This window comes from Plectrocnemia conspersa, unplaced genomic scaffold (assembly GCF_051122295.1).
Source record: "Plectrocnemia conspersa isolate PC_06_02 unplaced genomic scaffold, ASM5112229v1 ptg000008l, whole genome shotgun sequence".
Classification (NCBI taxonomy): domain Eukaryota; kingdom Metazoa; phylum Arthropoda; class Insecta; order Trichoptera; family Polycentropodidae; genus Plectrocnemia; species Plectrocnemia conspersa.
In genome coordinates, this window is record NW_028277172.1 from 20,298,857 (window position 1) to 20,315,437 (window position 16,581).

The 16,581-nt window shown below is 31.7% G+C and overlaps 2 protein-coding genes across 7 annotated transcripts in view; both read right to left on the reverse strand.

Annotated features, from left to right (window-relative positions):
* The window catches only part of KrT95D (phosphofurin acidic cluster sorting protein KrT95D), a 100,794-nt gene extending 89,695 nt beyond the window's left edge, over nucleotides 1-11,099 (reverse strand). For all 4 annotated transcript variants that reach the window (XM_088189298.1, XM_088189297.1, XM_088189296.1 and 1 more), the window contains exon 1: nucleotides 10,895-11,099. In XM_088189298.1, the coding sequence (XP_088045424.1) occupies nucleotides 10,895-10,995 (101 nt within the window). In that variant the 5' untranslated portion in view covers nucleotides 10,996-11,099. The remainder of the gene's footprint in view (nucleotides 1-10,894) is intronic.
* A 1,744-nt stretch (nucleotides 11,100-12,843) lies between these two features.
* LOC148233304 (putative maleylacetoacetate isomerase 2) lies at nucleotides 12,844-16,347 on the reverse strand. 3 transcript variants are annotated; one of them, XM_088189335.1, is made up of 6 exons: nucleotides 16,116-16,347; nucleotides 15,528-15,574; nucleotides 14,388-14,565; nucleotides 14,198-14,316; nucleotides 13,851-14,062; nucleotides 12,844-13,775 (listed from the first exon to the last, which is right to left on the reverse strand). In XM_088189335.1, the coding sequence occupies exons 2-6, from the start codon at nucleotides 15,537-15,539 to the stop codon at nucleotides 13,649-13,651; spliced, it is 648 nt and encodes a 215-aa protein (XP_088045461.1). In that variant the 5' UTR covers nucleotides 15,540-15,574; nucleotides 16,116-16,347; the 3' UTR covers nucleotides 12,844-13,648. The 3 variants fall into 3 exon arrangements, with proteins under 3 accessions (XP_088045461.1, XP_088045460.1, XP_088045459.1); XM_088189334.1 differs by lacking the exon at nucleotides 15,528-15,574 and having other exon boundaries at nucleotides 16,116-16,338; XM_088189333.1 differs by lacking the exons at nucleotides 15,528-15,574; nucleotides 16,116-16,347 and adding an exon at nucleotides 14,626-14,704.
* Between the last annotated feature and the right edge of the window lie 234 nt (nucleotides 16,348-16,581).

Here is a 16,581-nt window from a genome sequence, read left to right on the forward strand (position 1 = left end):
TTTTCGACCAAAATGCTGCGCAGTCCAAATATGGATTTGTCGTGGAGTTGAACCGGTCTGGACGCTTAACAAGTGCGCACTGCAGTGCGTTTGTATCCAGAAACGAGATAAAAAAAGAGAGCGATGATTAGTCCAGTTTTTTGAAGACTACAATGAATCAATGGCGAGTCATATCCAAGTGACAGGTGTTGGGATGATCACCTTGAAGTTATACTTTCAAGAAGCGGAATATTTATAAGTTTTAAATCTTATGTGTAAAGAAATGCTACTGTTAAAATCACTTTGTTGTAAATCTTCCGTGTAAGCACAATGTGTTACAACTAGGTTCTCAATCGAATATGTATTCGTTTATTTGAATTATTCGCCTGATTTCCAACTATATGAATATCCGAATAATTGATCGAATATTCGTTTATACCATAAATTGTATACAAGTATAACACAGATAGTTGTTTTCTTTCTCAATATATTCGAGTGACTAGTGCCGCTCCAAAATTCATGGTCTTTTATGCGCCTTTATTTTGTTTTGAAGAGTGAAACGCTCTTTCTCAACAGAAAAATTTATGTATAATATCGGTGTATCTACTATGACCGAAATTCATAGAATTCGTTTGATGAACGAAACAAAATATTAGAAAGGCCCACCCATTATCGTTTTATCGTTTAACGTTCCTGTCAAAACAGGCGTTTGTCTCAAATTTTGTGAACCTCGTGTTTCGTTTCATGCAAAGATTTTATTTCAATTAGTTCAATGATTTGGTCGTGGTTAGTTTAGTTCTAATTATTTCATTTATATGCAAATCCGCACAAAACAAACGCCGAAATGGGTTCGAACTTTATGTATATAAAATTCGTTCCAAACATTATTAGCTATTGTATATACAATAAATTTGATAAATTTATATATTTGAATGACATGAACACAGATGTAGCAGTTCTGGAAATGCGGCCGAGAAAAATAACCGAGAGAAAAAGAGCCAATACCGGTATTATCGGTATCGTAATTTTTGTAGTTCTAAGCCAAGGGATATTGTTTTTAGTAAATAAAAGGTACGGATTTGATATTTTCTTTTGTAATACCGGTATTTAATTTTGTAATAACGGTAGTACTGACGGTCAATTTATGCTCTTATACCGGTATTAACGGTATTGTAATATCTAGGCCAGAGTAACAACGCAAGGAATACAGCAGCAAAAAAATAGAAGATACGACAATGAGCAACCCATCACAAATTAGAACAATAAAATTCTAGAAAATGTTTCTTCTACAGTAGAAGAAATACTTCCAAATCATAACAGTCTACGCAGAAATAGTCAAAGTCGCAATTAATCCTGATTCTATGGAAAGAATAATTATTCCTGTAGAATATTTTAATTATGAATTTATTAGTCCATCGAAATGCAGCCATAATTTGATCCCGAAAATATAAATGCTAATTATAGAATTATAATTAATCAAGCTTTATGTACAATATTTACACAAGCTAACAAAAATGGTTGCTTTGGTACTTTCATTTTATCTGGAAAGAGTGGGGGGGGGGGAGGAATTTATTATAAAAAAATATTTATTCATCTGCATATACAATAATAAATTACATTTTTAGGTAGATTAGTTGCAGAGTTATTCATGGGGTATTCACTATTCTAACCTAAACTGTTTAAATTTTAAAACGCATTTATGTATCAAAATAACGTTTTGATACATAGATCCAAATTCATCAATTTTTATCAATAGTCTTAGAAAAATCCAAATAAGTTGTTTATGAGAGAACTATAACAAGTTTTGAACTTCAGTGTATTATATAATATTAATATGAGTTATTAATTTTGAAATAAAAGTGATTTTAAATAAAAATACTTTTTCGTTTTACTCTATATTTTACTATTTACAATAAAGCTAAGCGTGCAATTTTTTCTTCGGTTCTATCGCCCAGTTTTAGCCTACCCTGAAAATACATGCTGCTCTTAACTGTCGTTTAAATTCAATTTGATAGTTGCGAAACGTCCATTTGTTATTCAAACCCAAACTTAACATAAACAGACGAACTAAGCCTATAGTTACATTTAGAACTTACATAAGCTCGAGGTTAGTTTTGGGTTTGAACAGCAAATAGATGTTTCGCAGCTGTCGAATAAAGCTTTAACGACCTTTTGGAGCAGCATATAATTTCACTAGTAATACAATACATATGTATATATTATAGATAATACATTCCCAGTTAAGTCAATTGTTTGATACATTTTAAATGGTCTAGCTAGTGAAAATTATATTTTTACTAGTGAAAATATAACTATTCACTGTAAAACTGTTCATCATGTCTCAATTTCATAGTTTATTTGAATGATAAGTTGACTGCCAATGGGAAGATCTGTGAACTGGCTGTTAACCATTAGCTAAAATTGAAAAGCATCAGTCTAGCAGCTATGTATATGAAATTGCACTTATAAATCAATTACCATTTTACTCAACTAATCTTTGTGAGACTAATTTTTTTACCGTAAATTTTTAACTAACGTGAAATATCCTTACCACATTTTGTGCTACACATTTAAAAATATATTACGTCATATAAAAAAAATAGAACATGAATTTATTTTATTCTCCTCGTATATTTTAAATTGCTATAGGCAAAAAAGTTATATTATTAAAGGTATATATATAATAAGCATGAGATTTTTCTACTACTATTCTAAATGTGTTGTTTATATAGTCTCAATATTACTAGCAGAAAATACGATAGAAACATCGATAGAGAGACAAATAGGGATTCCAATCCCGGGATCCCGAATCCCGGGATCCCGGGATCCCGAACGATTTTCAATACCCGATGAGTCCCGGGATTATAAAACATAATCCCGATTTTTTCGGATTGGTTGATTTATCAAGCACAATCGAATTATTATTGACAACATCGTTATATTTCGTGTACAAACTTGCGCGAGTTGCACGTGTCATCTGTGAATCTTTGAGGCTGTGAGTCTGAACGTGCTTTTTCAGCATCAGGCTGCTTAGGAACCAAAATCAGATCAAGGCTAAATGATAAAACACTTGATGCTTTGATGTTACTTCGTGAGTTTTATTCAAAATAATGTTTTCAATTAATTGTGTCTATGAATGTACATACCATCTTTTTCCGAAAATAAGACACTGTCTTACTTTCTTTTTTGGTCCGAAATATGAGCTAGGTCTTATTATCAGGGGAGGGTTTACTTTTCACGTACAATAAGTAAATTTATATATTTTCGATTAATATTTATTTTTATATAGGAATTTTACATTTATTTCAAAATAATTCAAATACAGTCATTTCATTTTCTTTTGGAACATAATGATAACTAATCAAATTCTGAATTCCATCCTGAATTTCAATCGCCACATGTTGGCGTTCATTTTATTTTAACTAGGGCTTATTTTCGGGGGAGGGCTTATATTCCAAAAACTCCTGAAAATCACGCTAGGGCTTATTTTCGGAGGATGTCTTATTTTCGGAAAAAGACGGTATGTACATACATTGTCAAAAGTTCATTTTTTTCTTCTCAAATAAATATATAAGACCTTCCCTTTTTATTTTTATTACATTATTTTCTATTTTAAGTCCAATACTAAAATTATACGTACTTTATACATTGTACGTTATAAAAAACAGATGTAAAAATATATTGTATAATTCATTTTAAATTATTTTTATCGATAAAATAACATGTAAATTATCCCGGGACTGGTCCCGGGATCCCGGGATCGACTAATTGTAATACCGAAATCCCGGGATCAAAATTTTGGCCCGGGATTGGAATCCCTAGAGACAAAGGATTCCTTATCTTTTTTTAAGGCAGACATGTGAGATATCGATTTTCTTTATTTACTACTTCAGGAATTGAATATTTAATTGCGATTATTTTAGAGTTAAAACAATTTATAAATAAGAAAAATGTAGCCAATATAAAACGTCAGTAATAATACTGTACTCTCGTTTTTTCATCTTCTCTTAAATACATCGTGAGTACATACTCTTCTGGACTCTCTCCAAAATAAGAGTGGATTCCGAATAATCCAAATTTCCACTAACCAACATTTAAACGTTGAACGTGTGTCACGACCGTATTATTAATCATGACAAATTTGCGATACAGTTTCTTTGTAAAGTGCAATACTGTTAATAACAAAAAAAAACAAATATACGATCTAATTCCCATCAAATTCACACATATTGACATATCTCACTTGAATACAAGGTTTACGAGTATACTCCGGTTTAAGTGCTTCGGATGACAGAAACAAGTATCGAAACACATGTGCTTTGGCAGACACTAAGCAAACACACCATCTATTCAAAATAGTTACATTACTGTAGTAACGAGATAGGCTCTCTCGACTCTGTCGCGTTTAATTTAATGGTTTGTTATCATCTCGGAAATTATTTCGTTTTAGCATTTTTCTCGAGTTTGATCCAATCTGTTCGACTAATGAGCGGCAATTTAAGAGTGGAAGCTTCGTTCGGGTCTCAATCTAAAGATCCGTATAACAAATGGTCATTTCACAGCCGAGCATCGTTCTTTGCGCCCAAGTTTCACATTATCATATTGTCCGAATCTAAACGATCTAGTATGAGATCACTGTTAGTGATTCATTATTTTTTATATACAATAAATTCTGTCACATATGTTAGTATGATATGACAGCAAACGCAATAAATTTTCTTAAAATGTTTAATTTATACAACACACGTAGATCTTATAAGATCATCAGAATTAAATAACTATGTTTCATAGTATTTTAGTGCAAATTGTACCGTACGTAATTTGGATGAATTCGTCACAAAGCGATACAAAGCACACATGAAATTATTTTTTACAAAAAGATGAATGGCGTCTTACAAATAGCTCATCTTATCTTACCGCATTTAAAAGTAGCAATCACAGCTATTTACAGAACTACACCGCTATTAAAAAATATGAAATAATAACTGCGCAATGGTGTTAAAAAACAAGATTGATAAGAGACAATTTAACCTTTATCGGACAAAAACTTTTTTCTTATTGAATCAACTGCGGTTTAATTTATTTAATCATAAAAATTAAGCTTTTTACATATTATTTAGGGTAAACTCTGTATCTGTTCCAGATGTTGGGACCACTACCAGAAAAAAACCACATAAGAATGCAACAACAAAAGAAAAAATGTTTCACTCTATTCTTGTAAATAGTATTTAGTTAATTGTTCACTATTGTAATTTACACAACACCAATGGTTCTCAACATATTTTTAAACGCACGGAATTTATTGTATTTTTTTAGTTTGATATAATAAACACTAAATATATTTATGAATGTACATTAAAATCACTTCCATTTTCATTTCATTTTCTAAAGGCATTTACTTATTTCTTTGTAACGATTGGTTGAATGATCGCTGCATAATTGTGTTTGATCAGCAAGCTTTGCAGGAGATGTTTAAATACATAAGCCGAAATACCGGCACACTCAAAGAGCAGATTCGGCCCGCCCGTGGGCCAAATACAGGCATGGACGCTCACATCCTGAGAGGAACTCCACCATACGAGCACCACGGGCATACGACCAACCTCCGCTATACTGTCGCTGCCACACCAATCAGAACTTTAAGGTTCTTCGACTGACTTTATCCCTCCGCCAGCTTCTCCACCACTGCTCGCCTATCATAGTCTATCGCAATAAGTAATATACTCTAACAAAACTCTCACTAGTTTCCACCTGCGTCTTACTGGCTGCGAAGTCACACCTTTCAGGGTTAGACACTCGAAAATGGATATCTAAACCGAATTTAGAGCAATAGAAGAGAGTGAAAAACAATTATCCCTTCTTAGAAATCAAAAATCCACGTTAAAGGCAATAAAATCGAGCCGTCGCCGTCGCAGTCGCCGACATTTCAATTAATAAAAAAATCTAAAGATTTCTTTGAATTTATGTTTTATTTTAAATGTTCGTAAACTGAAGTTGGATCAACCATTATATACGATAACCTTCAGCATGAACAATGTATCGCAAAAAAATATATCGTACAACGGAAGGACTACTCTCGATTAAAATAAAACATTCAGCCTAATTAATCCTCGTAACGATAGGGCACAAAATAATAAATATATGACAATTGATTTAACATCAACTCAACAATTTAGAATTTAATGCTCTCAAAATATATTGTCTAAATATTGAGTTGAATTAAAAACAATAATTTAATTTATGTACGTAAATGTAAAAACGAAACATTTTAAACTGAGAACCATAGATAACAAATCACAGGTCTATGTTTAGAGCGGTTGGCACAGACTGGTCAAAAAATTGTATTCTAAAATCCATCGCTGGATTAATAGATTTTACGACGAATTTTAGTAATTTAACAATTCCAGGTAAAATGGTTAGGAATTACTAAAACTTTTTACTGTAATATATTGATAAATGTATCTGAAATAATTTACTGGAATTGTTAGCATTCAATCATTTAAAATGACTGCAGAAAATATATTGGGCAAGACATAGATGCCATTGGACTGCAATGATAAAACCATTTTAGGCATGACATACGTGCCTTTGGACTTCTAAAGGTTAAAAATAGTTTGCACACTTCTAAAACAGTTGTTCTGATAAGATTATTATTTTTTATGCTCAGTGTTATTTTGTTGTTGACCCATGTACTCTTCCCGAATACGTTTAAAAGTTCAAGTTCTGTCGCTTCTCCATAACAAAAAAAAAACTCTCGCTTACTCTCACCTACCTAACATGAATTTACAGCGGGTAATGTTATCATGAATGATACCGCCATTTTGCAACCGCGATTACTATACTATGTTGGACTCGGATGCGTTTTTTCGCGGTCCAGCGGTCATGAACCATTTCGGACGTGAGAACTCGAGTTCATTGAGTTCACGAAAGAGTATTAATTGTTATTCAGTTGATTCACTATTTGACCTATCAAGGTTTCGCCTAATAACCCAACTGACCTATCACTTTAAGGTATTATAGTTAAACTCTCGGTAACTCTTACTAAACTTATTGATACGACATAAAATGTATTTATTTATATTCAATTTTTCAAGTATATTCAATTAATAATCAAAATTAGAATTATATTACACATAATAAATATAAATTATGACGTGTAATATAATTTATAAGCAATAGATAACACTGCAGCTGGGGCCGGATTTTAAGCGTATTTTTTTATAAATAAAAATTCGAGTGCCGCTGCCGGGGCTCGAATCCGCAACCTCAGACTTACTAGTCTGAGACGTAGCGGACTACGCTATTCCGTGATTAATTAAAATAGTTGTAGAGGATTAATATTATCACTGTCCTGAATAAACAGAATATGAAAAAACAGAACATTTTATAACAGAACGTGTCGAATCAGAATTGTGACAGAACAGAACAATGACAATTGAGAACAAAAAATAAATTTATATATAATTTTATATTGCCACCTAATTATTTGATAAGTATATAATTCCATAAATCATAAGTTAAAAAATAAAAAAAGTGACTAGTTATTAAAATAGATAATCAGCATTTAAATAAAACGATGAGTAATTAAAACAAAATGATCAGCACTTAATATAAAATGATTGGCATTTAATATATGATGAACGTTAATTACAATAAATAGGTGATTTTTAAATTATTGACAATTGCTAAACATCGATTTGCTGTTCAAACCCAAACTTAACATAAGCGACATATACCAAGTTTTTCCATTGAGAAGCATATGGACTTGTATTTGGTTTTTGCATTTTTAAGGTTCTCATGTTGTCCCGAAATAGAAGCCCATTGACTTCTTATAGGAAATTAATTGATTATTAAAATGTTATTTTTATTTTAAATATTGCAACAATAGAACAGTATGAAACTAAAAATTATTCTTATTGTCTTAAAAATATATAAATACATAAGACAAATAAAAATGGCAAGAAGAGAATAATTTACATTAGTAATTTTCATTCATATTATTTGTCCCCAATAAATACCCATGGGCTTCTATTTAGAAAACAAATTTTGAAAAACTCGGTACATTTAAAACATTATGAACTTAATTATGACAATTGATGTGTCGCGCTACAACTATTTTTTAAAACAAAATTCGGTACTTTCCTGTTATCGAGGGGCAATTTTTTTCTAAAAAAATATTTATTTATTTGTTTATATGTTTTATTTATTTATATACAATTATAAATTATACGTTTTAAGTAGATTCGTTGCAGATAATTATTCATTGGGCGTTTGCTGTTCTGACCAACGCTCACTCGCTACCGCTCGTTCGCACCCAGCATGTTTAAATTTTAAAACAGATTAGGTGTGAACGAGCGGCAGCGAGTGAGCGTTGGTCAGAACAGTATATAAATAACACGTATAAATATTTTTATAGAATAAATTTTACACCCAATAACAGGAAAGTACCCAAAATTCGCTATTTGACAATATATAGTATTATATCATTTAGCTATATTTACGGACCATTTAATTTATTTTACTGATCAAAAGCTGAATTATTTATTGATCAAAAATTTATTATTTACTGACTATTTATTGTATTTACTTATTAAATAATTAGTTGCCAATATAAAATTCATTATAAATATATTTTTTAACTTGTTCTGTTTTGTTACAGTTCTAATTCGACATGTTCTGTTTCGAAATATTGTTAGTACTCCGCCATAACAAAGTACTCTTCTAAGTCCAACGACATTACATAAATGAATTATTTTCCTAATACTTTATATTAATTTGGTATAATACGGTATTTTTTATATTAAAAATATTATTAGATACAATTTTAAAACATTGTTATTCTCGATCTGAGAGTTTTAAGCGAATATGTGTAATTCTGTTAATAAAATAGTTTTTGAAACAAGAGCAGTCGTGAGAATATACGGCTATGAATTAAGTAATGGTGATAAAGAGCTATATTTTTATATTGGAATGTAATTGTAGATGATAATTTATTTCATAGAGAACATTTGCTCGTTTATAGTGAAAAAAATAGCGTTATGGTTAAATTAAGCGAAGACATTCTAAATTTGGATAAACTATTCATTTGAAGCGAATAATTACTACCGCATTTTTCAATTTAATTAGTTAACTATCAGCACGTGTAATGAATAGTCAATGATTGTCAGATTTATTAGTTTTGTTTTAGAAAAGAATTAAACTTGTTGAGTGATAATAAACAATTATTTATTCATGTAACTTTTTGATTACAAATATATGCTTATACAGAAATACACAATTTTTGATGTTTTGTCTTTTAAAATGATCTTGCAACAAACATGTTTCATAAAATTATATATGAAAAATTCGTAGGCAAAACATCTTAAATCGATAAATTGACTAATGTAAGAGTAGAATCTGCAACAATCTTTACTCAAGAAACATCACACATTGTAAAGTAATAGATAACAGATAAGACTTATAATTGTATTTGTTCGGGATATTAGGATTTGGGTGTCACATCTAGAACCTGATTTAAAATATATGTATGTATTGTTTATACTAAATAAATAAATATGAATTAGAAGCAATTATTTGGCTGCGAGGTTATTTGTCAATCGCAGGAATTGAGTTAAATGAACGTTTGTTTATTGAGATTTAATTATGATATCATGTGTGAACGATGCGATGAGCCGATAATGTAATTTTGACATTCGATGTAAGAACAATAGAAGCACTGTTGCTCGTGTAATCCATCAAACTTCGTCACATATTAATAAAGGAAGGAAACAAAGAGAGAAAGAGACACTTGCTTGCACTCAGAGAGAGTGAAGTCAGAGACAATACAATGACTACTCATTTACAAGATGTTCGTCTATTTAATTCCAACGTATAGTACCTAAATATTACGTAAAATTCAATTAGATTAAAAATAACGTGGACCACAAGGACTGTGATGATAAAATAAAATTGAACCTCAAAATATTAAACTACCCCAAAAACATTAATGCATGTCATATGTCGTTAGCATTATTAAGTTCCGAGTTCCAAGTCCATTTGGTTTAAATAAAGAAGCAAATATTTTGAAATCTTGATGAAGCTCATTATTATGGCAAATTACTCCCAAATGGGATGAAATACAGCAGATATAATAAATATGATTGCACAAAAATTACCATTGAATTATCGAACAATGTTACATTTAAGACAAAGTAAAAAATTCCAAGTTGAAATTTCAACAGCAAATATATTTAATATATTATTATATTAAAAAACAACAACATAGTTTCTTCTAAATTCATAAAGTAAAAATGTTTTCAATGAAATTATTCGGTTCTCTAATGAGGTTTTTAATTAATGTCTTTTATTTTTCACCTATTAATGCAGATTGTTTTTTTATTTGATTTATTTATTTTTAGGTTTATCTAAGTGCATGTATATTTTTATTATAAAATGGCAGTAAAACACTTGAATAAAGACTATTTGAAAAATAAATTTTGTTTTTTTGTATAATTTTTTTGTTTAAATGAGCGAGGGGGAAATATTTGAAATTGCGCCAAAGGTCAACATATTTTATACACATATATATTTTTTGGTAATAATTAAAAAATCTCTATGAGAACTGGAGCTTTATTCTTATAGGACTGTATTAGTATGAAAACTAAATAAAACTATCGGGCCGAAACTATAGTAACGATATTCGTCTCTATTTATGTCGTTAAAAATAAAATGGTTGCGCAAATTTTTCAAAAATTTAGGTCTAAAGCAAGATTTGAACAACGCTCGTTACATCGGAGGCGGAGCACAGGCATCTTTTGACAGATGACGGCCGTTAGTTGTTGATGATGACGGTCGGTTGTTTTGGCGTTTGACGGGATGACGTTTGGGGCGTCGTTCTTCCGTACGAGGGGCGTGAGTGAGGGGCGACGTTTCGTACCTGGGGTCGCAGTTGGCGGGCGTACGGTCCACCTCCCAAGCGGCGAACAGCTTCATCGACATGACGGGCTTGAGCGGGCCCGCGCGCCGCTGCTCCGCCATCGCGCCGGCTGCGTTCTTTCGCGGCCCTTCGCTAAACACTGACACGACACCGGCCGACCGTAACACACGACAGCTGCGAGCGCCGCCGTCGCCCGCGCCCGACTGCTGCCGCGGAGAGCCGCGGAACGCGCGCTCGCGAACGCCCCACCGTCAAATCGATACAGCTCGGCGAACGCGCACCGGCCGGTCGGAGCGCGCACGCGAACGCTCACGCACATTATTTTATAAATATACATATATTCTAAACTGATATTTTTAAATTGAATGGTCAAACTTAAATATATAAGTATTTAAAAAATAAATTGTACTTGTTAAGAAAGTCGGCATCACACTCAGAAACCAATGGTTATGAACTCTCCGCTGCGTTTGGCCCTAACGGCTACAAAAGCGGCCAACAACGTTTCTTTACATAAATACATTTTAAATCGAAGCGTTGATCAGAACAGTGAACACCACATGAATAACTCTTCACCCAGTAGTTCTCGTAATATTGGATGAAAACGTACGTGTAACTTTTGTTTTGGTAATAAAATTACGCGTGCATCGTACTTTGTCACAGAGCTGAAGCATAAAGTAATAAAATGCCCAGATTGCTAAGCATTTAGAATTTTTTAATTTATTATTTTTGTATGTGTAATGTTTATTTAAAATAGTTTTTACTATTTATTTTTAAATATTATTATTTGTAAAGAAAATATATAAAAAAATATATCATGTTTTATTTTGAGAGTTTGAGAAGCCGCGCTTGCTTGACGTCATCGGGTCTGAGTAGGAAATGCGTTTGTGTGCGTGCATAAACAATGACGAAAAGGCATAGCATGGGCTCGTTTTACGCTCGATTATAAATATTTCGGTCTCTCGACAGTTAACATAAATGTTTAAATATTCTGATCAACGCCCGCTCGCTCACACCTAACTAGTTTACATTTTAAAACGCATATATGTAGCAAAACGTTATTGGCCGCTTTCGTAGCCGTTAGGGGCAAACGCAGAAAAAATATTCATAGCCATTGGTTTCTGAGTGTGGAGCCTATGTTTTTAACAAGTACCAAACATGTTGGTATCAAATTATATGTACTCTGTTCTTTCATATTATCTGTATTTTGATTTTTTTAAGAAGAACAGTAATTGACAATAATGAATCTCTAGTTTAAAAGAGTTTCTAAAATGTCCATAAAACTTAATTTGTCCGTTGCGAATCATTATTTTATAAATATAGATATATTCTAAACTGATATTTTTAAATTGAATACCAAATTTACACGTTCACAAATGTATACCAGAATTGGTCATACCCAAGTAAATCTTCCGGTAAGATTTTACCCTTGTGTACATAAATAATTGTGGATAGCAGTTTTTTCTTGTTAATATAAATTGAATGAATGAAATATTTGATGTTGGATAAGAATAGTCAACTTAAAAGTTGGGATATGAAGCAAGTAGCTCCCACTGATTAATGAGTTGAGCAGAAAAAACAGCCGCAAGATGCATTATTTTAATAATCACAAGAAATATGGCATTAAAAATCTTACAATCAAATGACATTGTCTGCATTTGACTGCTATATAAATAGTTACGTAAAGAAAAGAAATATTTAGTATATATTTTTAGACAAACGTTGCAGCGATAGCGAGAGCCTTAATACATTTAATAAATAATAAATTTAAATCAAATTAAAATTAAAATCTTTTGTATGCATTGAAAACTTGTTACTAACGCCATCTTTCTAAATATTTTATTTTTAATTTCCCAAGATGGCGGCAGATGGCGTTTATTAAATATTTTTTCTTCACTATTTATAAGTAAAATAAGAGTAAAAAAAAGTAAAAATATTGCAGAATAAAACAATTTTTTTATTATTATTTAGATTTGATTTACTTACAAAGAATACAATCCACCAATATAATTATTATGAAATCAAAATTTTTATTCATATGTAAAATATTTGTTAGAAATAATTCCAAATACAAATAATTCTAATGTAAACAATTCCATTTTCATGATTGTATATTTTTTTAAAAACTGTTGAAATAATTCATAATAACATTTAATATAAATTATATAGACGTGATAAAAGAAAATTTAGAGACAAGACGTTGGTTATACTTGTCTTTTTGATCGTTCCTTTTCAGAAAAGCATAGACCAAAATAAAAAAAATGCACAATAGACATTAATGTATCTCATAATACAAATTAACTTTCAGTCGTTTATCTATTTGAGGCTGTAAATTAATTATATTGCTCTATTACTTTTAGAATCTCTGAGATGTTATAAAAGTGTAAAAAGAACATTGATTTAAATATGTTTACTATATTTTCAAAATATTTCTATGAATAAGCCACGTTACACTCTACATTTTGTATAAGAATGAAGTATACTCAATTATAAAAACTAGCCTCACCTTAAATCACCTATTCCTCTTTTTACAGTATACAGAAAAACATGGTTAGATTTATGTTTTCATAAGACAGAACCTATACATTCATTATTTCTACTCGTTCACAAAATCAGACAAACGTTTTCATTTTATAACATGAAGTAACACTAAAACAAGATGAACTCAACGTCGCCATGTTTCGTCTATAATAAAATGAATCAGTTGATGTAACATTAATTATTGCATATATTTTGTACGTCGATTCCGTATTTCGTTTATTTGGTTGCTTCCGGTGGACAATCTGGTTGACTGGATGGATGTGCGGCACGGAACGCCGGATGATTTTCTAGCTCTCGGTCGATGCGCAGTATTATTGGGAACGGACGAAGATCGACATGAAATCTATCGAAAACATGATTTCTTTAAACACATATTCGATAATTTATAAAGTGTACAATGATTTAACTTAAGAAATACCTTCTTGCGTTGAAAACTTGGGGAATAAGACAACAATCAGCTAGAGTCAGTTCGTCTCCGACGCAATATTTACCAGCCGAAGCCGATAATAACTTTTCAACGGCCCTGAAACCACGGGTGATCCAATGCTGAGCCCATTCCTTTTTCTTCTCTTCGCCTACGTAGATGAGAACGACCAAGTTTTGCAACGGTTGTATTCCAGACGATATAACCTGTGTTCAATTCATATTATTAACACTGTTTAATTAATTTGTTTTAAAGATAACATAACTTAATTTATATTTTAAATTATGCACATAAATTAGATTATTATATCTTTAGAGTATAATATAGTTTGTTGTACTAACCTCACAAATTTCCCTAACTTTTGCTCTCTTATGGCAGTCTTGAGGCATCAGAGGCCTCTGTGGTCTTGTCTCTTCCAAATAGTGCATTATAGATAACGATTCTACGAGAGTATGACCGTCTAAAAGCAAGCATTGTATTTGAATGCTTTGCATATATATAAAATTACACCAATCAATTGAATCGTTTTACCTATGAGAAGTGCTGGCACTTGCTCCATCGGGTTCACATCTCGGTATTCATTACAGTGCTGTTCGCCACCGCCTTTTATGAGACTTACAGCTTTTATATCGTACGGTATTTCTTTTAAATTGAGACATATCCGTACCCTCCACGAGCAAGAGCTACGCCAGTACGAATACAGTACTGGCTGAAAAATTAAAATAATATTTTCATTATTAATTTATTATTTTTATTAATTAAAACATACTTTATCGCTGGGAGTCGTCATTTTTAGATAAAATATGTGTGTAAACCGTTTGGAGTCTCACACAAAACTGAAGTAAGTAATAAAATGATAAAACTGGTTATTATAAACAGATACCAGATACGATTTGATAAAAAGGCAACATTTCAAGGCTTTTCTAGAGATTCTTATGGTAATTGAATTTGAGACATTGAAGAAAATGATGATTTTTGCATGTTTGCTTTTGGAATGTTGATTTTATATTTGAAGCTAATTTTCGATTAGTGTTGAGTAATACAAAGTATGGCAGAGAAATCAGATAATATAGTACAAAAGATAAGAACATGTGAAATTATATACTTTTAGATTTTTGATAAAAAAAGTGTAATTAATTACAAAACTACAGCTCAATATTAGACTTGATTAATTTAAAAAAAAAATAGAGTTTGCAATTGAGCAAGTCTTAGATTGGAAATTTAGCCATAAATAGCTAATGATATTTTAATGAAGGGCATGCATGACATAACCTCAAATATGATTATATTTTTTTTCGTGAAATAAGATTAATTCTAAGTAAATTCACTTACTTAATTCTTTCCCATATTCATGAATTAGAACCATATTTTTCCCATCTTGAATTGATTTTTTATGTAAAACTACAAAGACAAATGTGAAAATGCTATTGTCTGATTCCTTTGCCACACCGTATATTTTTGTAAGACTACCTTTTCAATATGGAAGGCTTGAATTCACTATATCACATCGGATAACAATGTTCATAAAAGCAAAGTGTTATTTGATTGTAAACTATGTATTTATAATGAAGGTTAGCAACACCAATTAATTATGTTTGAACAAATAGCCACAATATTACTAATATTCTTTTATAAATAAATTAATGCAGTTTGTTACAGCACAATACTCACAAAACTTGTCATTGTATACACTTTTTTGATTATTTCTTATGAAAGACCTGAAATTTATACACACACACTATGTAATACTGAAAACGTGACATTATTCTACAAAATTATATGGATTTTTCAGCACATTCCTAACCTTGAACGTGTTTTACATATATTATATTAAATAAACATAGTAATGATTCATAAGTAAATACCATGAAAGTGCTGAAATAATCACACGATCGTACATAACCTGAAAATTCCCCCTCAATCGATTAAATTGCCGCGGCGGACGTTTCAGCCGGCCGGCGCCGAAATAACGCACATTCACACACGTAGATGCAATAAAAATATATTTATAATTATTTATTAAAGATTTTTTTTATGTATTTTTAATTAAGCCCGAAATGGATCGATTATGGCCAAAACGAGTTCCGTAAACGTCCGATTCCGTCCCTTGTCTCAACGATCGTATCGATTTTTTCCCGCGCTATTATACTCGTTATAATTTTATTGTATGCGCACGTTTAAACGCACTTATTGCGTACGCGTGTGCGTGCGTTAATTCGTCGGTTGTACGATTACTTTGATTTTTAACGTCTTAGGTACCTTCGCCAATGCCGACATTCCTCCGTTGTACTTTGAGTAATTAATTTTGGAAGGTTTTGTTTGTAGTCTCGGGGGTCGTTGGGGGGCACTAGCGATGGGTCAGTGTGTCTCATGCGACAGGAGCAGCTGGACTGATGTAGGGAGGTGAGGGAAAGGGAGGGAGCGTCATTACCCTCCTGGAAATTTGCGCCTGCTCAGTAGGAGGGGTCGCTCCTCCAACCCCTCGAAACTTAGGCCAGAGCCGGCTGTAGGCGAACAGAGGGCCTGGCCCAATATAAAATTTAATTTTAAAATAGCTATATAAAATATTTTTTGTAGAATTGCTATCTTAGATATTCGGAAATGCCCAAAATTTATTATTTATTTAATAAATTTTGAAAAAGTCGAACTTTATTATTCAGATACTGTAACTGTAGTGGGCCCACCACTATGGTTTCGACCTTGGTCTAGAAGTGACTGCACTTCC

Coding starts and splice junctions, on each gene's coding strand:
- LOC148233304 (XM_088189333.1), bottom strand. CDS start 14,646: ATGACGACTCCCAGCGATAAA. Junction 14,063..14,197: donor AAGTTAGGGAAATTTGTGAG/GTTAGTACAACA, acceptor AATTGAACACAG/GTTATATCGTCTGGAATACA. Junction 13,776..13,850: donor CAAGTTTTCAACGCAAGAAG/GTATTTCTTAAG, acceptor TGTTTTCGATAG/ATTTCATGTCGATCTTCGTC.